This window comes from Aethina tumida, chromosome 1, assembly GCF_024364675.1.
Source record: "Aethina tumida isolate Nest 87 chromosome 1, icAetTumi1.1, whole genome shotgun sequence".
Taxonomy (NCBI): domain Eukaryota; kingdom Metazoa; phylum Arthropoda; class Insecta; order Coleoptera; family Nitidulidae; genus Aethina; species Aethina tumida.
The window spans coordinates 72,511,405-72,535,839 of NC_065435.1; the positions used below are offsets into that span (position 1 = coordinate 72,511,405).

General features: G+C 28.7%; 4 protein-coding genes across 4 annotated transcripts; 1 reads left to right on the forward strand and 3 right to left on the reverse strand.

The window, feature by feature from the left end:
- Window positions 1-5,251: 5,251 nt before the first annotated feature.
- LOC109609271 (metallophosphoesterase domain-containing protein 1) lies at window positions 5,252-6,852 on the reverse strand. Its single transcript, XM_020025913.2, has 4 exons — window positions 6,307-6,852; window positions 5,815-6,082; window positions 5,532-5,758; window positions 5,252-5,480 (listed from the first exon to the last, which is right to left on the reverse strand). The coding sequence occupies exons 1-4, from the start codon at window positions 6,569-6,571 to the stop codon at window positions 5,353-5,355; spliced, it is 888 nt and encodes a 295-aa protein (XP_019881472.1). The 5' UTR covers window positions 6,572-6,852; the 3' UTR covers window positions 5,252-5,352.
- A 140-nt stretch (window positions 6,853-6,992) lies between these two features.
- Window positions 6,993-9,221, reverse strand: LOC109609265 (axoneme-associated protein mst101(2)). The gene is made up of 2 exons (XM_020025905.2): window positions 7,675-9,221; window positions 6,993-7,580 (listed from the first exon to the last, which is right to left on the reverse strand). Exons 1-2 carry the CDS (start codon window positions 9,163-9,165, stop codon window positions 7,137-7,139), a joined length of 1,935 nt encoding a protein of 644 aa, XP_019881464.1. The 5' UTR covers window positions 9,166-9,221; the 3' UTR covers window positions 6,993-7,136.
- A 2,147-nt stretch (window positions 9,222-11,368) lies between these two features.
- On the reverse strand, window positions 11,369-16,417 carry LOC109609266 (uncharacterized). The gene is made up of 8 exons (XM_020025906.2): window positions 16,111-16,417; window positions 13,591-13,950; window positions 13,388-13,541; window positions 13,141-13,321; window positions 12,889-13,069; window positions 12,563-12,833; window positions 12,459-12,512; window positions 11,369-12,400 (listed from the first exon to the last, which is right to left on the reverse strand). The coding sequence occupies exons 2-8, from the start codon at window positions 13,948-13,950 to the stop codon at window positions 11,925-11,927; spliced, it is 1,677 nt and encodes a 558-aa protein (XP_019881465.1). The 5' UTR covers window positions 16,111-16,417; the 3' UTR covers window positions 11,369-11,924.
- Window positions 16,418-19,708: 3,291 nt separating this feature from the next.
- On the forward strand, window positions 19,709-24,422 carry LOC109609255 (uncharacterized). Its single transcript, XM_020025892.2, has 7 exons — window positions 19,709-19,961; window positions 21,635-22,063; window positions 22,118-22,271; window positions 22,941-23,284; window positions 23,339-23,447; window positions 23,659-24,131; window positions 24,187-24,422. Exons 1-6 carry the CDS (start codon window positions 19,854-19,856, stop codon window positions 24,090-24,092), a joined length of 1,578 nt encoding a protein of 525 aa, XP_019881451.1. The 5' UTR covers window positions 19,709-19,853; the 3' UTR covers window positions 24,093-24,131; window positions 24,187-24,422.
- The last annotated feature ends 13 nt before the right edge of the window (window positions 24,423-24,435 follow it).

The following is a 24,435-nucleotide window of genomic DNA, read 5'->3' on the forward strand; positions in this document are numbered from 1 at the left end:
TTCAGATTTGTTTACAAAACAAAATAGTCTAAATAGATGTGAGCCCGTCGCATCGGTCCATCGGTGAAGATGATGACGTAAGCTAACATAAATGACTAAAACAAGTGCTATCATTGGTTAACCAATAGTTTTTCTGGAATTTAATTAAAATTAAAAATTAAAAGTTGTTAGGCTAGAAATTGAAAGAGTTAGAATAATTATAAACTTATGGTAACCTGGAACAATTAAGTCAACATATAGGGTTACATTGAAAAAAATGTAATTTTTGTGTGTTAGATTTACCGAAAATACAATACTTACAACATTCTATACTATCTATAGCAATAATTTAATTAACGCAAGAATTCGTGAGTTCGAAATGATTGGTTCAATAACGAGTAAACGCATAACCACTATTTAGGAACAGTGAACTTGACCATTGATATGTTCGTTTTTGTTAGAATATAAACCTCTGAAAACCTCATCTGGGCTAGTCAATGAATGTTTGGATCATACTGGTGATCAGTGTAGCCATTCAGCAGACCGACTTATTTTGGACTCCTTTGGACGGTGCGCTTACTGAATCGGAACGCAACTGCCGTGGATCCACATGTTTATATCAGCCGCGAAGCAAACAAGTGTTCTTATAATACCACATAAACTTGGAAATATGAAACTCGGTGCAAATCCCCAACATTGTTGTGAAACACTTGAATAGAAGGAAATATATTCCAAAACAAAAGGTACGACATAACTTAGGAACTGTCATTGTATCAAAATAAACTCAAATTTTTAAGAACATTTTCAAAATTTATGACTTTAATGGATAAATTTAAAATATTTATTAAAATCAGTACACATCGGGATTCGACTGTTTTGTAGAGCGTAATACAATAAATGACATAAGATTACACTTTTATTACAATAAATGTACGTATTTATACAAAAATATCAACGTATAGTAAAGCGAAATTGATGAATCAGTTGATAATAAAACAAAATTTACTTTTATTTATTTAAGCTGAAAGAGAAGATCTGATTAAATGACCTAAAAAACATAAGCAACACTCTTTACGATACACAAGATGTAAAACTTTTATTAATTGCTCAATATAAATCTGTAATTCAGTGGAAAAGGAATAAATAGGGGATAGAAAATAATACAAATTTTATTTTATGTATGTAAGCTGAAAGAGAATATTTGATTAGATTACGTAAAAGACATAAGAAACAAACATTTTATGACACATAAGATGTAAAATTTATATTAATTAACATAAATATGTTATGTAATTTAATGGAAGAGGAATAATTATATGGACAGCAAATTAAATAAAGTTTTATTTATGTAAGCTGAAAAAGAATATCTGATTAAATGACCTAAAGGACATAAAAAACAAACATTATATGATACTTAAGATGTAAAATTTTATTAATTAATTAAAATAATTCTGTAATTTAGTGGAAAAGGAATAAATAGGAAGGTAAAAAATAAAATAAAGTTTTTTTTATTTATGTAAGCTGAAAGAGAGTATCTGATTAGATGATCTAAAGGACCTAAAAAACAAACATTTTATGACATTAAGATGTAAAATTTTTATTAATTAATCAAAATAAATCTGTAATTTAGTGGAAAAGGAATAAATAGGGGGAAATAGGAAATAAAACAAAGTTTTCTTTATTTATGTAGACTGAAAGAGAATGTCGGAGTACATTACCCAAAGGACACATAAAACAATAAAAGCTTTACGAAAACTTTCCATTGGGAAAGTAATAAATAAAATGTAATGGAGCAAACAGCAATTTGTTCTACCTTCCGCAAATATTTAGTAAAATAATTGACAAACGCAATGACAAACAGGCAGCAAACGACGAAAAAAGAACCAGAAATAACTTACTTTGCGTTGCCAGTTGCCCAGTTAACTAGTCTCGTTCTGGACCTACCTGAAAATAATCAAAAACGTTCAATTAATATTATTGTTTAATTGGTAATTCAATTATTATTTGTTACCTTTAATGCCTTTTCCCTGTTGCCTTATTGTCTCTCCAGTGGTTGGTTGGGTCATCACAGTTCAAGATTTGTCCATCAAAGTCACCAAAATAGTCCACGTTTTCTATAGTACTTTTATCCGTCGAATCGATGAGAAAATAAACAAATCTTCCCTAAATGTTTTAGTTAAAGAAAGAACACTTTGAAATACTTTTATTTGTATTTGTTCCTTAAGTATCTTTGAAAGATAAAGTATTAATACTTTCATGGATTTTAAACTCTACTTATTTACTGTTCTTTACTTAACACCAAAGAATTAACAAAGGTTCTATTTCAATAATCACTGTACATCATCAGAGTTCATTTCATGATTACTGCGTTAAACGTACAGATAATCAGTGCACCCCTCAATTTCAAACCCAACTACTGCTGCCGCCAGACTACCTAATTAGAGTTTATCGGTACTGTGACTCCGGGTCAGGACTTAATATAAATACTTTCAATAACTTATAGGTGACCGACTATCTCTTTCTCCCGACTTTACTTATTCAAGTTAAGTATCAGTACTTTCGATAATTTGTAGGCGACCGAAAATCTCTTTCTCCCAACTTATCCAAGTAAAATATCAATCCTTTCCAAAAAATTACTTCTGAATACTTTGATTAATATTTGTCAATGTAAATAATTCGTATGACTTTATTTAACCAAGTAAAGTATTAAATTTATTCAAAAATATACTATAGAGTTATTTTATTTAGTATCAAATACTTTCGAAAATGTATATTTAAATACTTTTATTTATTCTAGTAATGACAAAAAATGTTTTTTCAATAGTTAAAACAATGAGAGTCGATTATTTATTTATATTTCTGATAATTTTGATTCCCTGTAATAATAAAAATATACCATAAATCAGTTACCCAAGAAAGAATTTCGAATGGTGGTGATTTAAAATATAGATGTTAATACAAGTAATTTGCGTAAAAATTAAAATTTACTAATAAAATGTTTAAATATTAAACCGAAACTTTACTTATTAACTTGAATTCATTAATAAATGCATTATTAAATATAATTCGGATTTTTTTATTGTGGAACAAAGACGTAATTTTAATGTAAAATTATATAAATTGTTGTTTAAAATATGTATATAAACAATATATAAGAAAATTTACAAATTTATATATACATATTTATTTATAATTAACAAATAAGCAATATACATACTACATAACGTTTGCGTTATTATTAATAATTTCGAGCATAATCTAAAAGAATTTATAAATTTGAACATTATTAACAGATTGAAATTGAATTTTTCCATCAAATATCCTATTTAACACATATTAACCAATCTTACAAATGTTTTATATTAATTGTTTAAATGTTATTAAACCATTTTACATGTTTAATGACAATGGTAAACAAAAATTCTGAAGACAAATTTTAAATAAATAACCATTTTTATCCCAATACAAATTATTATGAACAATGAAAACACAATAATTTTCAACTAAAATTATATAATTTTTTTGTTTCCTAAATTGAACATTTGTATTAGATTACTTTCATTTATTTACTTTTAATAAGCAATTTGATGATTTTGATGAGCCATTTGATGGCAAACATGGGTCGTGCGAAACATTCCACTCCAGAAGAAAGGTTCATACTCTTTAATAGCGAAATCATTCATTGCAAACATATTAAAGCATTTTAAATGTGTCATTGTTACAATTTTAAGTAAACAACACTTAACAAATGAAGTTATCTTCATTATCTTGTTTAGTAATGAAATAAAAATAAGTATTAATGTTTAACATTTACCCGTAATTTTACAATTGAATATTATTTTCCACACTTTAGATATAAAATAAAAGTTTATTCTTATTTTATTTTCCAAACAAAATGCGTAATAAGATATCTGTAATAATGTTCCTACAAATATATTGTTAATTTTTAACTTACTTATGTAACTATATAATTATTTCTAATAGTTAGATCAAATATATTATGTTTTTGAAATATGCATATGCATGCACTACATTTGTTTTAAATAATTTAGAATTTAATGAACAATTTGCACGGTGAACAATATTGATATTACCAAGACGCTTAGTTAATTAAAACAATTGTGTTTGAAATCAAAATCATAGTATTTCTCTCAGAATTATTTTATTGTATAAGATTATTTTAATAATTATAAAATATATTTTTACAATTAATTTAACAATAAATAAATATTTATTGTTTATTATATTATTATCATTGTTTATTTTAAAATTGTAGTTATATTATTTATTTCATATAATTATATTGAAACAACCGGCTCCAAAATTTTATCCTAATATTATTTACAGATAAATATAAAATAATAAAAAACTAATACTAAAAACTGCATGCGGATCCACGGCTGGCCATACTGCTGGTGATTGGTTTTAAAAATTATACAGATCAACATATTCTATATTTTACACAGGGTATTTCATAATTTATCCGAAATTTTTTAAAAAGATATGCACTTCTAATCAAGTTAATTTCTTAAAAAAATTCTAATAAAAAGAACGAGATAAAAATATTAAAGTTTGTAACAAACCTTACAACTTTTGTAGAGTAAGGATAAGTTATGAAACACCCTGTATATTCTATACGAATACTCTCTCTCTCTCTCAACCCCAAACTATACACCAAAAACAATTAAGTCTAGCCACTGAATCTATGTGTTATCATTTTTATATATACACCCATATATATATGGGTGTAGCTATACTACATATATAGTATAGCTTGTAAACATTTATAGAAAATACTATAGACCCAATATATTCTGTGAAAATTGTACTTTTAACAATAATTTTGTACTAGTATAAATATAGTATTGATCTAAAAAAGTCCATTAATCTTCTACACTTCATTAAGCATTAAAATATTATATGATATAAAAAAATAATATGTTTAATTATTTCTATGAATAAGAGTGACAGATAAAATTTTAATAGTAGAAAACTCATCATTTCTGTGCAACCATTATTTTACCATTGGAATATTACAATTTATTTTGTTTATATTTCAAGATAATTATTAAAATAATTAAGTTCATAACTCACATTTATAATATTTTTAGCTAGTATTGTTAGTCAACTTAAATAAGTTTCATCACACATTTAATTTACAAATGTAAAAAATCCTTTTAATGAAGAAGTTTGATGTGACAGTGGTAACAACAACGCAGAAATATTTTTATTTCTATAAATTGGGGGTTTAAAAACAATAAAACCATAGTAATACATAAAAAACGTTTATTATGCTAATAAATTATAATACAAAAATAAAATAAATAAATTAAACTAATTAATTAAGAAATTGTATCACTGGATAATCAGAAATTAATCTTTTTTATAGCCTTCTGGTACAGGCATGTCAAATACTACTGGTAAATTATTTGGGATATAGTTTATGTCACATGTTGAAGCATTTATAAAAATTATTTTTCCATCTGATGTTACACCATATCCTACAAAAAATAAGTTAATAAGATGATCAATAGCGCAATAGTTGTGTGAACCTTCATGAATGTGACCAAATACATGATATTTGGGTTGCACCCTTTGTTGCACTGTGGTCAACAGTTCCACACATCCAGCTCTTACACCTGAACAAACCAGATCACCATGACCTAATGGAGGTGTATGTGTAATTAAAATATCAATATTGTTAGGTATCATATTCCATTTTGATAAGCACTCTCCACCTCTTTCTAAGTTGAAGGCCCAGTTTCCAAATTCTGGTTGCCTAAAATAACAATAAATATATTATTTCATGTAAATTTATGTAAGGTTTATTTATACCAAGGAGTCCCATATATTTTTATTCCATACAATTCTAATTCAGAATCCTCCAAATAAATACAATTTGTCAAATATTGCCTGATGTTTTCTGTATTAACTGCCTCATAAATATCATCCTTTGTGTTTCCATAATTTGGAACTTCATCCTTGCAGTCTGTGTTCCTCCTAGTGGCGTCAAATTTCTTTTTGAAGATATTAGCAAACTTTTTATCAAAGCTCAATTCATGATTACCAGCAATCACTATTTTATGCTTGTGCGGTAGATTTCCTAAGAGAATTATTCAAGAAGCATTATTAAAGCAGTAAGTTAAAACATAATTTAATAATCATTGGTTACAAGTTAACTTATTAAAAACAAAAACATTAATTGCATATTATCAATGAATATTAAAAAATGAGGCAATTCATAAAATAAAAGTTTTAAAATAAAAAAAAAACATATATTTGCAATATTTAACAAAAATATTGGTATAGAAACAAAACTGCACATACCTAACCACTTGTTAAATTGTATGACTTCATCTTTTTGGCCACATTTGGTGAAGTCACCAGCATGAATGAAAACATCCCCATCAGGTATATCAAACATGATATTCCGTATAAGAGAATGTGTATCACTCATGCAAACAAATCTAACTTTATTTTTCTCCACGGGTTTGGTTGGTATTTTCACATTTAATTTGAACACTTTCTGTGTCTTGGAAATCTCCTTCCAAGCCTCTGTTGGCTCATCAGTCAATCGATGAATGGAGACCATTGCTCCAGATATTGTTAGACTGATTGTGTTCAATTATCAGTTGATTCTAATTGTAATAGTTACGTGAAACTGGTTGTTTACTTCGTTGAATTCTATTTTTGCTGCTGTTACATATACGATCTGTTTCCGTTCTCTGTCATGACATTTTTTGGATGTTTTTCAAACCCAATGGAGTACACTATTTAAGCAAGTATTATTAGGAAAACATCGCAATTGTGAATCTTATAGATAAACTAATTTTAATACAATGTGTTTATCTATTTTTAATAGGTTACGTCGGCTAAAACCTAACCTCTAAAATGGTCTAAAATCAAAATTAATGCGGGAATTTCAAATATTTCTATTCATTCTAACGTTGATTGATTAAACATATTATACTGTCTGATAGTAAATCCCATATCCATTAATAAAACACAAAGTTATAATAGGAAATACAAACTTTTATTATAAACCAACATTTTATTTCCTAATTCTTATAGATTTATGTTTATTTCAATTCCTCTGGTCAATAAATCGTATTTAGAACATAAAACTATATTTTGTATAAATATATACATATCATAATTTAAAACTTAATAATCTTGTTGGGTTTATGCTTATTACTCCAACTGCCATTAAACCCATTACTATTGGTCAAATCGTCTGGATTGCCAGCGCCAAACGTCTCCAAATGAATATTGTCACCATCCCTCTGCTGTTGTGCCTGATACTTTGGACAATCTTTTTTCAAGTGAGTAACGTCTCCGCAAACTTTGCACGCACCACCTTTAGGATACAAACCCCTCGCATTGTCTGGACATTGTCTGGCAATGTGGCCCTGTTCATTACAAATAAAACAAGACGCAAACTTGAAATCCTGACCCCTGACCACTTTGCATTCAAAGTGAGTGTGTTCCGTTGATCCGCATTTGAAACAGATTCCAGAACCTGATGTTTGAGCAATTTGATTTTTATTCAAGTCCGGGCATTCAGAGAGATTATGGCCAGATTTGCGACAATGGAAACACACCTGAAATTAAACATTATTTTTAATATTAGGTTGAAGAAAGTTTTTGTTTTAATAATTAATATACATAATCCATATATTTGGAAGTATATATTACCTTCTTCTTTTCTCTGGCAAAAGCTTTTTCAGCTTTCCGCCTTTCTAGTTTCAGTGCAGCATTTATCTCACTCCTGGGCAAACCTTTGCTGATCATTTCCCCCCTTAACTGTTTAAGTCTCATGGCATCTTCTTTTTTCACAGGGAAGCCATCAACATAGTCTACATCTACTTCCTTTCCATTTATCATCATTTTAGTAGGGAGCAGTGGCTTTTTCCTTGGATGCTCTTCTTTGTCCCTTATTTTACCAGATTTCTGATTTTTTGTGTTTTTATTGAACCTATCAAATGGTTTCTTGTTGGTAGTAGCATTTTTATTATTCTTCTTTTCAGTAGTAGTACCATTTGTCTTATTGATTGGATTACTTTCTAATGATTCAGAATTGTTTTCTTGAGCCTCTTTTTCTTTTTTCAGCTCTAGCTTTTTTAGTTTTCTCCTTTCCATTTGTTTTAATTTCTTTGCTCTTTTCTTTGCAATTTTGGCTTTGTCCTCCTCAGTCAGATCTTCTGGTTTTTTCAATACTTTCTGTTTCTTCTTTGAGCTAACACCAATTTCTGCATTATTTTCTTCATTATTTTGATCATTTTCCGCTTTTCTTTTTTTATTTGTAGTAACTGTTGAATTTTCACTATTTTCAGTAGATTTTTCCCCATTTTCTTGAGTCTGTAACTTCAACTGCTCCTTTTCTTTCTTCCCCTTTTTTTGTTTCTTGTTTTTCTTTTCAATATTTTTACCTACTACCTCAGATTGTCCTTCTGGTAGTTCTTTGTCATGCTCAACTTCTAAATTTTTGTCATCTTCAGCCAATATTTTTTTCTGCTCACTATCTTTGTTAATTGTAATTTTAAGGAGCTTCTTTTTCTGTTTGGGTTTTTTCACTTGTACTTCCTTTATTGGTACTTTCGAACTGGTTTCTTCTGGTGGAGCATCACTGCCATCATCATCATCATTTTCTTCTCGAGTCTCTGTTTTTTGTGTTGCTTTGATATTTTTTCTAATATTCTGACCTTGAGTTGTTGGTGTTTCTCCATTTTTTGAACTATCTAAAATCTTATCCAACTGTGCTTTTAAACCAATGAATTCCTCATCATCTTCATCATTATCACTACCAATCTCATCTGTCTCAATTTCATCAGTATTATAATCTCCCTCCTTGGGAAATTCTCTTTTGCTCAATTCCGGAGTATTTTTAATACCCAAGTTGATTTTCTCTTTCAGTTTTTTATTATTCACCTTCGACTTATTTGGAGCCTTTGATACGCCTGGAAATTCAGCCCATTTAGTTTTTTTCAACTCTTCAGCTTCTTTTTCTTGTAGAAACGATTTGTACGTTGCATCTCTTCTTTGCTTTACTTCATTTAACTTTTTGTTGAACTCAATTTCCTTATTTTTCTGCTCTAATTGTTCTTTCATTTCACTCCAAGAGGTGGCTTCTTCAGGCACACGTTCATTCGAAGCCTTGGAACCTTTAGCCCTTGCAAATCTAGTCATGTTTTTAGTTTTCAATCTGCGTCAACTTAAACATGTGTTCAAAAAGATTGAGGTTAGTGTTTGGTCAAGTGTATATAATTTGTGGGTTTTGGTGTTCTATGATTAAGACAATTTTGACAGGGTCCTCAACCAAAAGCATATAATTTTATAAAAATGGCATGAAAAACATAAAAATACAGACAACAGAAAAGAAATGTTTTAATTTTAATAATAGGGAATTTTTAAATATACAAATCTGGAATCATGTTTAAGTATGCAACCAACATTTCCATATTGTATATGTATATCAAATATGTTTTCTACAGACACAGATTCTAAATTAAAATATTATATATATATAAACATTTATTATAAATGAAATGAAATATATATTTAAAACCTTAACATAACGTTCTTATACAATAATTGAATTATGAAATACAAATTAGCTTGGACAATACAATAAGAGTAAACATTTATTTTATATCTAAAGTTAAACTTTAGTTCATTGTAGAAACACTTCCTTTTTTAATGACAGGTGCATATTTATTTGGATAGAGTCTATTAATTTCTAATACATTAATCTAATCTAATACTTTGTATCTTCCCACAATTTTTTTTTTTAATGTTCTATGGGATTTAAGTATGACGATTGCGTCGGTTAGGGTAATACATTATTTTTATTTTTTACGAACCACTACTTCACTACCCAAGTTGTATATTTCGCATCATTATCCGATTGATAAATCCACTTTAAAGGCATATTCATTTCGGCATAATAAACCATAACTATTTTCAGTATTTCCATATAAATTTCCTTTGTCATGTTATTTTTATACATAGAGAGCATTATAGACCTACAACAGAGTACTGATTGGTCTTGTTCTTCCGATTTCAGTTGACAGGGGGCTGGCATCCATATATGTCCTTTTTCATCTATATATAAGTTTTCATATATGTGTCTCTCTTGGCTATGTTCCTCGGATCAATGCCCGGAGAGAGATTTTTAGTCGGTGAGAATTCGACACTGCCTCCGAATTCCACCAGGACTACGTCTATTAAGATTTTCCCCTCTTTGTTCCAAAAAAAAGTACCCGTTTTTTTTCTTCATTTACATACATACTCTTTCCCATCAGATCCAAAACTATTTATTTTTGTTTCGTCATTTACGGATCTTTCAGTGTCTCTCTTTCAATCCCTTTAACATGTCTGTAACATTCAGAACAACAAAAGCAATAAATACGTAGGTTTTCTGCCGATTTGGCAAATTAAGAATTAATTATGCGCTTTTCTTCAGGAGTACAATGTTTCGTACGACCCATATTTGCGAGGACACTCGTATTTTTATCTTCATCAAAATTTTTATAATCGTTTAAACATAATACAATACGATAATTTATTAAAAGTTTTATATTATATTTGTTAATGATGTATTACATAATTAATATCAAAAGATATCATAGTAGATCCAATATTTAATTTTAAACAGTTATTTATATAAAATTCCTTTTAGTTTCCTTTATGATTTTGCTTACTAGTACTAGCCCTCAAAATGGTCAAAGATAAATTATATTTCAAAAAAGTGGTTAAATTATTTCATATTTTCAACAGATAGTTTATTCAATTACAAACCTTTAAAGCTTTAAAGATTAAATATATATGTTATTAATGTTTGAATGTAGTTCACTCAGAAGCATTTCAGGGAACTATTCTCAATGTCTATGTTTATAGTTCTCAGCCTTTTAGTTTTTTATCAAATAATCCTGGTATAAATGAAATAGAGAGAAGATATAGATTCAGGGCACGCCTTAGACAAAATGTACAGACTAAAAACATTAAAGCTCAAATCTAAACAGTTAATACATTTTAGGAATAAATTAAATCCTAGTATTTTCTTTATTTTAATTTTACTTTTTATATGATCTTGTTATTTTAATACTTGCAACTTAATTAATTAATTATTGAAAAAAAAAACTTAAATGATGAAACTGGAGGAAAATCGACAAAAATTTTATGGAATTTGAATTAATATTGTTATGTACATAACAATGTAAGTGATTGATAAACTAAAAATGATATTTTTCCGTGTTTAGTGCATCGGATTTACTGTACAATATGCAACAAAATATTTATACATCCATAAAATTAAAATTTGTATACCACTGTAATGATATAATTAAACCAACCAAAACATTTTTCTTTAAGAAATAATAAAACAATAGTATTATATTTTATGTTTTAATACAAAATAGACGTAGTCACAATATTTACAAAAATAAATACATGTTTCTAGGATCAAATATTACAAAGTAATAAAATTAGTTAAGTGCTTTTACAATCTTGTCACATATGAAAATTTATTTAATAAATTCATAGTAATTTGTTTTTGTACCAAACAACAAACTCAATCCATTAACAGAGGACAATATAAAGATAATTTTATATATATATATACATAAGTATGAACATAAAAATCAGTCACAATAAATAAATATAAATTTTTTCAATACAATATAAAAACAAATGCAAAAACATTTGTTTTTCAATAGAAATAATTAAAACTCTTGATTCTTTGTGGTCAAAAATAAATTTTTGCCTCAAACCTCAACAATTCCCAATTATTAGCTGCGATGTGACGTGATTTATGATTATGAGTTTGAATTTAATCTTTATCGTAAACTACATTAAAGCTTAAAGAATTTTTCTAGTGTCTTCGACAGTACATCGGTAATATAAGATGAATTTTGTTAAGACTATGTACATTGACGTCAGAACAACACTTATTGGTCTGATATTGTAACCGTACATTCTCCTATTTTTGCTGTCAAACCAATACCACTCAGGAAGTCGATATTGCTCTGAGTTGATGTTGATTCTTCCTGTGCACTATTTTCTTCTTCCGTTATAGTTTCTTGGGATTTTTCTTCACTTTCTGTATTTACTTTAGGTTGATCATCTTTCATACCAGATTCTTCTAATGTGATGGTAACTTCTGGTAACAAATCCGAACTGATATTTTCAGTTTTCGGTATTATCAGGTTGTCACAGCTCCTATCAGATGCTGTGCAGACGTTAGTTATTTTAGGAGTAGTTGTATCTTGTTCACCCTCCTCAGTTTTGATTTCAACCAGGGGTTCCATGATTGGCTGTTCTAAGTCATCGTGTAGCGGCTTCGTCAAAAACTCCAAATCTCCGAATGGTAGGTTGGTGTAGTCATAGTTCTGACGCGAGTGAATTGAAGGATTGTTAGAAGGAACTAAAAAAGGCCCATCCAATTAATACCCTGACCATTTTGATTTGATTAAAACAATCACCTATAGGATTCAATCGTGGTCGTCCTCTCGGTCTCTTAATCAATGGCGGGGGAACTAAATAATTTCAATTAAACAAAAATCAAATGAAATTTAATATTCTTTACCTGGGGGATATTTTCTAGGCCTTCCGCGTTTTTTCTGTCCAGACGCCGACCCATTGAAACTATTACCGGAACTATTTGTGCTTGTAACAGGGGTGGAAGTTGCATTGGATTTTACTACAAGAGGAATCGTCGCCACTCCATCAACACTGAATTCCATTTTAGGTCGAATTTTTCGGTAATTGGAAGCATACACTTTGTTATCATCGTCGTAATTCGGCTCATAATGGCTACCGTGCATTGTAGGTGATGGAATTCCAACTGTGCCAATGCTCTGTATTAACTGATATTAGAAATCTGATAATTGTGATTTGATATTTGTGACTTACATAAGTGGAATTTCTTAGTAGTTCATTAGGTACATAATCCGGGTCTAAGTCGTGATTCTTTCTGATGTGGTGTTTCAATTTGTCGTGTCTGGAGAATGCTTTATCACAATATTTACAGGCGAACGGTCTTTCACCGGTGTGTACTAACTGGTGTCTGGTTAAATGTGATGCTCTCTTGAAACTGAAACGATTTTAAAATTAAATGAATATGAAATTATTTTAATTATTCTCTCGATAGAATTTGACAATTACCTGCTGGGACATAAATCACAATTGAATTTTCTAGGCTTCTTGTCCCATGAAGACATTTTCATTCCAGGGGGAAAACTTAACACTTCACTGATTTTAGGAGTAATAATTTCTTCTTTGGACACTGTATACAAGTCATTTGGATCAGACGGTTCATTATTGGAGTCGGATGCGCTTCCGTTGTCTAAAAAACAAAATAATAACTAATAGTTTCGATAAATTACACGTAAATAAATAGTAAACAACCTACCCGATTTGGAGCATTCGTGTAATCTGTCAACGCTCTGTTGTTTAGTTTGTTTGGCCGGCTTCGGAGAACTTTCGTTGAAGTCTACGGTCACCCTCTTCTGACCTTTGAACCGGGTGTCTCTGCCATGACCGTTAGCTTTATCATCTTTCTCATTCTGCAAACCATGAATTAATCTGACCCCAAATAATCGACAATCAACTTACGTTCTCATTAACAACGACAACTCCGGTAAGATCTAACTCATCAACCAATTCGCACATAACATTCGTCGCGTCAATGTTAATCTCTGCACATCCATAGTAAATAACCTCGATAATTTTCTTCAGTCGTTCTCTAGAAATGCCGTGCATTACGAGTGCCACGTTGTCCTTGTGCTCGACGAGGATTCTGCGGAAATACGGACTGCTGGCGGCAAGAACGACCTTATGGGCTTTGATGCTGCCGTCCTTACAGTGAAGGGTCACGTCGGTCAGTTGTTCCTCCTCCAGCAGGGTCTTGAGCATGTCCGCCAAGTTCTCTAGGTGCCGGTAGGTCAGCAGTCGCGCCGACTTGGGGGGCTTCATCTAAATATTTTTACATTTTTTATTTTACGTTCAAAATGTTTCTGATGTGATTTAATGAATCATTAAACTTTAACTTCGGTATGTAATGTAGGTAATAATTTTATTATTATTCATTATTTCCGCCTCTGCGAGAAAAATTACTGATATAATAGTGCAATAAATATCAATTAATATTATTAATGTTGTAATTTTAAAATTATTAAAAGCTGACTAATAAATCATTTAAGACGCATGAAAACTGCTTGAACTGTTTCAAATTAAACGAAATATTACATCAATAAATAATCTGTTAATTACAGCTCCACAAATGAAATTAAAAATATCGCAAAAATATACCCACCGTGGCCCCTCGACTAGGAAGTAAATATAGTGCATCAATATATACATTATACAACTATAGAATGATAACGAAAAATAAAACATTGAAGATATTTTCAATATTTTATGTTCAATATTCTATGATATTATTTTTTAACATACTTCAGAAACAAAGTATTTCGATTAAGCAATATCAACTCGCCTTTTAAAGCAGCAATAAATACATAATTCATAAAATTATAATAAGTATGATAATTTAAATATTCGTAAAAATGATCAGAATTTATTTGTATTGTTTGTATTTATTTCTATTTTTAGAACTCATATAGTTACTCATATAAATATTACAAGTGACTAATTAAAACTAGGCATCAAAAATAGTGCAATAAAATTTGCTTGTAATTTAATACGTATTAGTTTATAATTTGTTTAATATTAAATAAAAAAATTTCAAATGTTAATGTATGTATTTTTAGAACCTACTATTATTCATAATATTTGCAACGTTAACATTTACAGACGAAACAAGATATTTTAGTAAAATTTTAAGTTTTATGAAATATGGCTTTAATCATTAAGCAACGATAAGTTATTTTTAAAATTTAATGTATGTATTAAATCATAAAATTAAAACTCCGTAATAAATATTTCAAATATAATATTGTATTTGAGCCATATGTACAATATTTGGAACAAAAGTTATATATTCCCTTATAAATTTCCATATGCATATATAATATTAACCATATTGGTAATTAATTATAACTGTAATAAAATTTAATTAATATTATTTTCATGCATTAATTATTCCCAATGTATTCGTGGAAATTTCTAAAGTATAAAACAAAACTGTTTGTTGAAAACAATAATTGATGTAAAATAATAGATTTTTATATTTTGTTCTACATACATCCGCTTGAGTACCCAATTATTTTATCGATGCTCAGGAATTTAATTAAATTAGCCGTAATTTTCCTGGTTTATAATTAATTTTTACTCCATTATCTTAATAATATTAACTAAATGTATGGATCTATTTCATAGGCATCGAAGATTAATATTAAAAATACAGTTCTAATAGAAAATTGCACATGTACTTTCACACACAAACAAATTTAATTGTAGGTTTCTTATATAATAATTACGTAACTTATATAAATTACAAGTTAATAATAAGTACAATTTTAACTAAATCAAAATTTATAACTTTCATAATTTTGTACGTTTTTATGTTTTATTTATATTTTTATAGAAAAGGTAAAATATTCTTAAAATAAACTTAAAGCAGGTAAATTCACAATTAAAGAAAAACTATTTTTAATGAATTAATTTAATGTTATAATATTACAGAATAAATATGATTAGGTTTAAAAAAAACTAAAAACACAATATTTCAAAAAATTCTTGATTTACTAAAGTGGTCGTTACGTTTACATATGAAAAATAAAAATTAATTACATATATATTTATTAAAAATTTTATAAATCGAAAAAACTAAAAATAAATGCACTGTGTTTAATTATACTCGATGCAAGTTTATTTTTACACATTTATTCTCGACTTTAACCGATACATGACCCCGACCAGTTCCCCACGCCGCAACGAATTATTAAATAAAATTATCGTAGACAATTGGCATTTTACGTCACCATTACTGAACACCCCGTAAAATATACACCAGCGTACACAATGCGACCGAAGCTAACCTCAACGCACCATCCACAACAAACACTGCCTGTTGTGCGTCGGATTTATGGACGTTTTTATCCGGTCCGTGTTGCGGGAAACGGCACAAAATTCGGATTCGTGTTGATAGATGTTTTGTATACGTCGTGAAATTACCTTGTGTCCTTGACGGGATAGCACGACGCCGCAACCAGCAAGGAAAAACGGGCGAAAAACGGGCCGGGCCACCTTCCTTTGCGGCACTCGCAAACTTACTGCCCGCGCCCTTCCATCCGTGCCGTCGACGACGAGTCCCCAGACCGGGGGGGCCAGGACCGTGTGGTGGCCCGCGTTTATTGATTTATTCCGCCGCTGCCCCCTCTTTCTAAAATGCACAAAATACCCTCCGGATTTAATTGGATCCCCGCGACCGGGACGGGACGCTCTCTCAATCCTGTGCTCCCCAAAACACACTACATTTTTTATTTTATTTTATTTTATATTCATATTTAATATATTTTTTTTGTGTGTGTGAGACCACGTATATTTTTATTATGCTCCGCGCATATGTTTAGTTTCTGATTATTTTGTTGTAAATATTTATAGTTATTATCTCATTTATTAATTCTGCTTTATTTAATTTGACATTGAACTTTTTACAAATACTAACTTAAAAGTTGTGTGAAATATATTATTAAATATAAAGTTATTAATATTTCAATCATGTAATTTAATATATGTACAATTTTACAGTTTAGGCATCATATTTTTTAACAATAAAATAATTATTGTTTATTTAAAATATGTCGTAATATACATTATTTAAAACTCATTTATTTTAATACTAAAAAGCCTATAAAACATTTAATTAAATGTCACATATATATTAAGAGTGGTGAGTTTTAAATTATTAAAAATATTTAACAAACAAAATTTTTATGTCAATAACTTTATCGACAAATAAATTTACTAAATTATATTATAACTAATATATAATATTAAAAATAGTACACAATAAAAATAAAAATTAAGTTCTAAATTGACATAAATCTTTAAGGGCATAGAAATATAATTATTATATAATTATGATTACTAAACATTTGTTATTGTTTGTTGATAAAATTCCAAATTTTATTAAATGTACAACATCATATTATCGATATTTTAATTCTTAAAATAAAATATTGTTTATTTGAAATACGTTATAACATATACTATTTTAGATTGATACATATGATAATAATCCTATTTCTAATGTAAAAGGAAGAATATATAATTTTGGGGTGAGGGGATCCATAAAAATATATATTAAAATGAATATTCAATAATAATTTATATTTATTCTCAACTTTTATATAGCAGTCGATATATATTTCAACAAAATAATTTTAATTATAAAAAATGATTATTATTTGAAAAATTAATATATGTCTAAATTTACATTTTCGAGATAATTATTTAAAATTTATTTATTTTGATATTATTATTGGTTGTTAAAATTCTAAAAAAATATATTTATTTTCAAATTTCGTCATCATATTTTTTAAAATAAAATGAATATTGTTTATTTTAAATATGTTATACATTATTTAATACTTATTATTTTATTACTGAAACGTTTATAAAGAAAGAATTATGTTAAATGTCATCTTATTATAAGTATATTAAGAGGGTCAAATTTTATTATTTACGAATATGTATCTATAGGTATATTAGAAATTATAATTTACAGTAAAATTTGTAATAAATAAAAATTATTAACGAACGCTAATGCACTATAAATATATAAACTTGAAAAGTGCAATTAAAACAAGACATACATATAAATTAATATAGAATAAAAGAAAATAGTAAATAATAAATGTAAAATATACATTTAGCTTTCTTAAATTGAATTTGAAACGCATCTTGTGAAAATTATTTTTTATTATTTAAAAACATATATTATGAAGGGATGAATTTTTAACGAGAGAGAAACATGCATATGCAGTAATAATTAATATATTTGTCGATTTTTAGGTACTTTTATATAACTATAAAGATATATATTGGGAAATGAAAAATATTTTTTATTAATGAAAATATTATATATTATCATAATTTGTTGTAAAATTCTATAACAGATATTAATTATTACTATATATTAATTATTTTCCCTATCATAATATACGTATATATCCTTATACATTAAAAACTGAATTTTCATACATTTTACATATATTCTTTCCTATTTTCTTGTGTAAGTGAGAAAATGGTTTTATAATACGTTATAAATTTATAATTTATAAATAGTATAGTTAAAACATTTATTCACTCTACTTGTGTGACATTTAAGGGTTTTCGTTAAAATAAATATAAAAGGGTAAACACAGGTAAACCACCCCATGAAACAATATATTCTCTTTTGTATTGATTTTTATGTGTTGGTTTGTTCTTTTTAGATAATCTGTCGCAATGTGAAGTCGTACCAATGACTGTTCACAATTAATAGTTTTAATACATACCATACATTAAAATTAAATCAATAAAAATTTTATTTGTTCAATGTAATGTGTATTAATAAAAAATGTAATGCGGTAGTCTATGGTGTAAAGGTAATTCCCAAACATATATTTGCCTTAGCTTTTCCCAAAAGTATTTAAATCGAAGTTATTTCAAATGATTTCTATTTAATTTATTTTCCAGTCCTTTGTAATTTTAATGCAATCGTGGTTGCGTAATAAATACATCACTACTGGTTTTGTGATAAAACTTTTATTTTAAGAAAAAATATTTGTTTTATTAATATAAAGTTTATTTTTATTGCGTTATATCAATTTTGAGTATTAATATTCACACCACAAAAAATTGTTGTCCTCTTAATTCAACAATACAACAATATATAGTTAGTCTTTGGTATGTAATAGTTAATATTACTGAATTGTGTATATGTAACAAACTTAATTTATGTGCAATTTATGTAACATAACACTCTGATTCAGCAGTAAAGTAATATTTGCATGTGTATTTAAAAAATTAATAGTTTTTACGTATTTAAATCAACCTTTGTTAATGTTAATCATTTTTTTTATTTAGATTTTCATAAAACTATAATATTATATATGTATAAATGTATTCGCTTATTATTAATGATAAGATTAATCAATAGAATATTAATTTTTTTAAATATGTAAAATTCGTAAAAATATTTTCTTATACTTAAAGGAAAAAAATCAACAATAAAACTTTTATATTTCAAAATTTTAATATTAAATGCATCTTATACAGAGAAATTATATTATTAATATTTGTCAAAGTATTGATTTATATTCAATTTATGAAGCTTTCCACATTCATTAATATTAATAGTAAATATTAACTAAATATTTATTTATACCGTTAATTATCCATACTATAAATTATACGTATCATTAAACCAACAAAATGTGATATATTTACTAATATAATACATTGGAGAGGTCCCACCCTAACACCTTAAGGACGACATTGCTGACAAGGGGTAAGAACTAGTTTTAAAAATATTAGACTTTGTCGAAAGGGTCGTGACGTTTTTCTATATATTATATCAAAGTACGTTCATCAAAATAATGTTTGTATTAGGTTTTTCTTATAAATATTCTTGAAAAATCATAGACGTATAAAAACAGAGAGATATTTCCAGAACTATTCAAAACCAGCGCCTGTTCCCCCTCCACAATGTGAGCAAATTTCTGAAATCGAGTTGGCGCTCCGCAGGTTTCCTCAAAACTCCTGCTTGACTTACTCGAGTTTCAGTATACCGCTGAATTTCAATAGTGCACCTTGGCTGGTGACAACTACAAACAAAAAACACCCTAAACAAAACAATTGAAATAACAGTCTTCGCTTGACACTTTAAACGTTCGTGTCCGATTCGATTTTCCCAATTTTCATACAAGATCATGGAAATCACGGTGGACAGCCCCAATGTTACCTACTCTGATAATTATATTGAGGCGAAATATGATTATCAGTATACAAGGGCGATAAAGGATGGAAATAAAGTGTTGGTAAGTAAAAAATTCGTAAAATTTCTTTTTAAATGTTAAATATTTAAAATCCGATAAATATTAATTGAAAAAAGGGGTATGCGATATTCAGTTAGGTAGACAATTTTAGTCATATTTTTTAACTTTTGAAGTTTTTTTACTTGATTTTAATTTGTAACCGTCTCAAATTCCGGAAGTTCAAGTTCAGGTTGAATATCCCTCTGGAACTCTGCCGGCTGGAAAATCAATAATCATATGTTCTGGAAGTTTCCTGGTCCCAGTTCCAGGGACATTTACCGCGCATTGTTCTTTTTATAAACCAAATTTTGGGATGTTTCTATTATTTTATTATTAAACGTAAATTAAATTTTACACATTAAATTTATTCTATTTGCGTTTTTCATTATTGACGGTTTAAGAAATTATTAAATTAGTATAAGTATAATTTAGTAATATTAAATTTTAATCTTTAATGTGAAACGGTAATTCTAAAAATAAATAGGCTTAATTTTCTGTCGTTTTTTTTTCTCTTTTCAATTAATTATTTTTTCAAATATAATGTCAATATCGTAAGAAATAAAAGTATATAAATATTCTGTAACAAATGATTTAATGATACTTAATTGTCGCTTTATACTAAGTATTAGAGTACTCATCACATTTTTTATCAATTCGTTAATTTACAACAAAGAGAACAAGTCGATATCACATAATTCTGGAAATAACTCCTTAATGTATAGAATACAAATTTTATAACAATTTACTCATTTTTGTCAGTTTATATCAAATAGAAGTGTATCTATTTACAGTTTTTTATTCATTTATTCTGAATTAGTTAATGTATTTATAAATTATTTTTATTATTTATTTCTACATCCAATTAAAAACTTGGATACGCTCCAAATATGCATAAACTAAACATAGAATATTGTACGTTACTACTTGTTGTTCTTTATCTACTTCTGACAATTAAAATTTTATCATAATTAAACCGTAAGTTTACCACCATGTATATCTCTAATTGTTTAAGTAATCTGGAATTTGAGCCATCAGCTTATGCATTAGAAATATAAACCGTGCAATCCTGCGAGCTGGGCTGAAATTTCTTTATCTTTATGAAGCTTACCTTCGAATTAAAAATTTATATATCTGCAAATATTTTTTATAAAATTGAACGTTGAACCCTCATAATGTTGATCTTGGGTATCGGCGCTATGTGTTTAGTGATACTTTAGTGATACTCTTTCAAAACAAATGATTCACCTAAAATGTTTTGACTGACAAAAAATTTTGATAAAATATGCAATAATTAATGTTTTGACGTCAACCTTATAAATTGGAGTTAAGGTTTGAATTAAAATTATAAATTGTCCAATAATGTGTTTGATATAAAATAATTAATAAACATAATTGTAATCACATAATAATATTTGCGGTGGATGTTACACAAATTAACACGATAAAATCTTATCATTATTTCCTAAGGTTATTAATGAGTAATACTAATGACTTAAACATTCCTTTGAAAGTATTTAAGCGATTATAAAATATTTTATTAATATAATATCCGTTTCCTTTCGTCAAATAAATATATTACGATAATTTTATTACCAGTCGATAATGTCTAATTATGTACATTTGTATTTACACTTCCTCTAATGAAAGATAATTTATAAATCAATAATTTTCTTAAGGTGACGCCGATAACTGAGAAACTGAGTCTGCGCACCAAACGCAAGGTTCCGCAATTGGGCGTGATGCTCGTGGGTTGGGGCGGCAACAACGGTTCGACCTTCACCGCCGCCCTGATCGCCAACCGTCTTGGACTCTCTTGGCCGACGCGTCGCGGCGTACAGCATGCCAACTGGTACGGTTCGCTCACCCAATCGGGAACCGTCCGTTTGGGCGACGACGTTTTCGTGCCCATCGGCCAGGTGTTGCCCATGGTAGACCCGAACGATATCGTGGTCGACGGCTGGGACATCAGCAAGTTGAGCATGGTGGAATCGGTGGAGAGGGCCATGGTATTGGAACCGGCCTTGCAACAACAGTTGCAGCCTCATTTGCAGGGGATGAGGCCCAGGCCGTCGATTTACGATCAAGATTTTATTGCTGCTAATCAGGTTTGTTAAGACCTGTGTTCTGTTAACGTATGTTAATTTTTCTGTTTGTTTTAGCTAACGCGTGCCGACAATGTAATAAAAGGCACTAAGAAAGAGCAAGTCGATCAGATAATTCGTGACATAAACGATTTCAGACAAAAGACCAAAGTGGATAAAGTTATTGTTTTGTGGACGGCCAATACTGAAAGATTCAGCGATATAATTCCTGGTGAGTGGTATTATTAATTAAATTTATACTTATGCATACCATCATAACTATTATAGAAGCCAGTTCAACACGAAACATTATTTTAAGAATTGCCCTCCTTTTCTGTTTTTTTTAAGATATTTTTAAAAATTAAATATTTCATAGACTACGTTAGATGTTTTTTACAAAGTATCAATTTAAAATTTCTAGGCATTATTTCGACCTGTTTATCTGTATTATACACTCAACACAACAGTTCCAAATTCTTGTTGAAAAATTATTCAAGTTATTAATTAACAATAGTTTTAATTACGAAAACGAACTTACTACGTGAAAGCAGAGAATATTATCACATAAATTAACAAAGCCATTAATAGAACTTTCAAAAATAACATTGTTTTTATCAACATATCTTACCATAGTTTAAAGTCATATGGTAAATTATCGATCACTAATCATTTTTAAAAATTTGCTTTTAAATATCTGCAGAATCTTAAAAAAGGTGCTGAAAGGATAATTCTAGTAATAACATGTATAAAAAACTTTAGTCATACTCTCTGGTTTATATCACATAGTATATATACCACATATGTTTTGCGAGTTGTGAGCAACCAAGTATTTATCGAACTGAAATAAAATAAACTGTTTACGATTGTGTAAATATATTAAATGACGAATCATTTTGTTTAGGAGTGAACGATACAATCAACAATCTGCACAAAGCCATCGATCAGAATCACAAGGAAATCTCTCCGTCAACTCTTTTTGCTTACGCTTCCATCATGGCTGGTTGCATTTACATAAACGGGTCTCCCCAAAACACCTTCGTTCCTGGCGTTATTGACTTTGCCGAACAACAGGGCATTTTTATCGCTGGCGATGATTTTAAATCAGGCCAGACCAAGATTAAGAGCGTGTTGGTTGACTTTTTGGTCGGTGCTGGTATCAAACCGACTAGTATTGTAAGCTACAACCATTTGGGCAACAATGACGGCAAGAACTTGTCCGCGCCGGAACAGTTCAGATCCAAAGAGGTAAAATTGAAGATTCATTATGAAATTAAATTGTACATGAACGTTCTTTTGTAGATTTCTAAGAGTAATGTGGTTGATGATATGGTGGAGTCCAATGACGTTTTGTTTAAACCAGGCGAAAAACCGGATCATGTGGTTGTTATTAAATATGTCCCTTATGTTGGTAAGCATTACCAGTTTTTAATTATGTAATTTATATGTTCGGATATATCCTCCCTTTCCCCTATTACAGTTCTCGATAATATGGCCTAAGCGTAAGTCCTTTTATTTAAGTAATAAATAAAAAAAGAGGCCAATCCTCTTTATACTCTTTTCTTGCGTACTACCAGTAGTTAGTGGACCTCCAATACAGTGTTTTTGCATTTTAATTCCAGGTGATTCTAAACGTGCTTTGGACGAGTATACATCCGAGATAATGATGGGCGGTACTAACACCATCGTGATCCATAACACTTGCGAGGATTCACTTCTTGCCACGCCCATTATCTTAGATTTGGTCATCCTGGCGGAAATATGCAGCCGTATCGAGATTAAAAGAGCTGGAGAATCATCCGATAACTATACCAAGTTCCACTCCGTTTTATCTCTTCTAAGCTATTTGTGCAAGGCACCATTGGTACCTAATGGTACTCCAGTGGTTAACGCGTTGTTCAAGCAGAGGGCGTGCATCGAGAATGTCTTGAAGGCATGCATTGGGTTACCTCCTGATAATAATATGACATTGGAACACAAGGTTCCATTTTTGATGAATCCACTTATTGGAGAACCCAACTTAAAAAAACGCAAGGTCGAAAACGGCAAAAAATAAATTGAAATAATAATTTATTTTTTAGCATTCCATTGTAAGGTTAGTAACGCTTTTTATTTCTTAATTCAGTTTAATGTATTTTCATCTTTTTAAGAATATTACAAGGATATCCAAATCATCATTTGAACCCAATCTGTAGGATTAATATTAGTTTAATGTATGTGGTTTTTCGACTGTGATCGAAGAGATTCAAATATTTGTCAAATGGTTAACTGTTATTCAAGAGTTTTATGATATGTTATATTGGTAATTTAATTTATCTTTATTGTTAGTACAATTTACTTTTGTATCTTTGTATATTATCGTATAATAAACGTTAAATAAATGGCATTAGTAACTAATT

Coding starts and splice junctions, on each gene's coding strand:
- LOC109609266 (XM_020025906.2), bottom strand. CDS start 13,950: ATGAAGCCCCCCAAGTCGGCGCGACTGCTGACCTACCGGCACCTAGAG. Junction 13,070..13,140: donor TGTGATTTATGTCCCAGCAG/GTAATTGTCAAA, acceptor AAATCGTTTCAG/TTTCAAGAGAGCATCACATT. Junction 12,513..12,562: donor GCCTAGAAAATATCCCCCAG/GTAAAGAATATT, acceptor GAAATTATTTAG/TTCCCCCGCCATTGATTAAG.
- LOC109609255 (XM_020025892.2), top strand. CDS start 19,854: ATGGAAATCACGGTGGACAGCCCCAATGTTACCTACTCTGATAATTAT. Junction 19,962..21,634: donor AGGATGGAAATAAAGTGTTG/GTAAGTAAAAAA, acceptor AATTTTCTTAAG/GTGACGCCGATAACTGAGAA. Junction 22,064..22,117: donor ATTTTATTGCTGCTAATCAG/GTTTGTTAAGAC, acceptor TGTTTGTTTTAG/CTAACGCGTGCCGACAATGT.
- LOC109609265 (XM_020025905.2), bottom strand. CDS start 9,165: ATGACTAGATTTGCAAGGGCTAAAGGTTCCAAGGCTTCGAATGAACGT. Junction 7,581..7,674: donor TTGCCAGAGAAAAGAAGAAG/GTAATATATACT, acceptor GTTTAATTTCAG/GTGTGTTTCCATTGTCGCAA.
- LOC109609271 (XM_020025913.2), bottom strand. CDS start 6,571: ATGGTCTCCATTCATCGATTGACTGATGAGCCAACAGAGGCTTGGAAG. Junction 6,083..6,306: donor ACAATTTAACAAGTGGTTAG/GTATGTGCAGTT, acceptor TAATTCTCTTAG/GAAATCTACCGCACAAGCAT. Junction 5,759..5,814: donor AAAATATATGGGACTCCTTG/GTATAAATAAAC, acceptor TTGTTATTTTAG/GCAACCAGAATTTGGAAACT.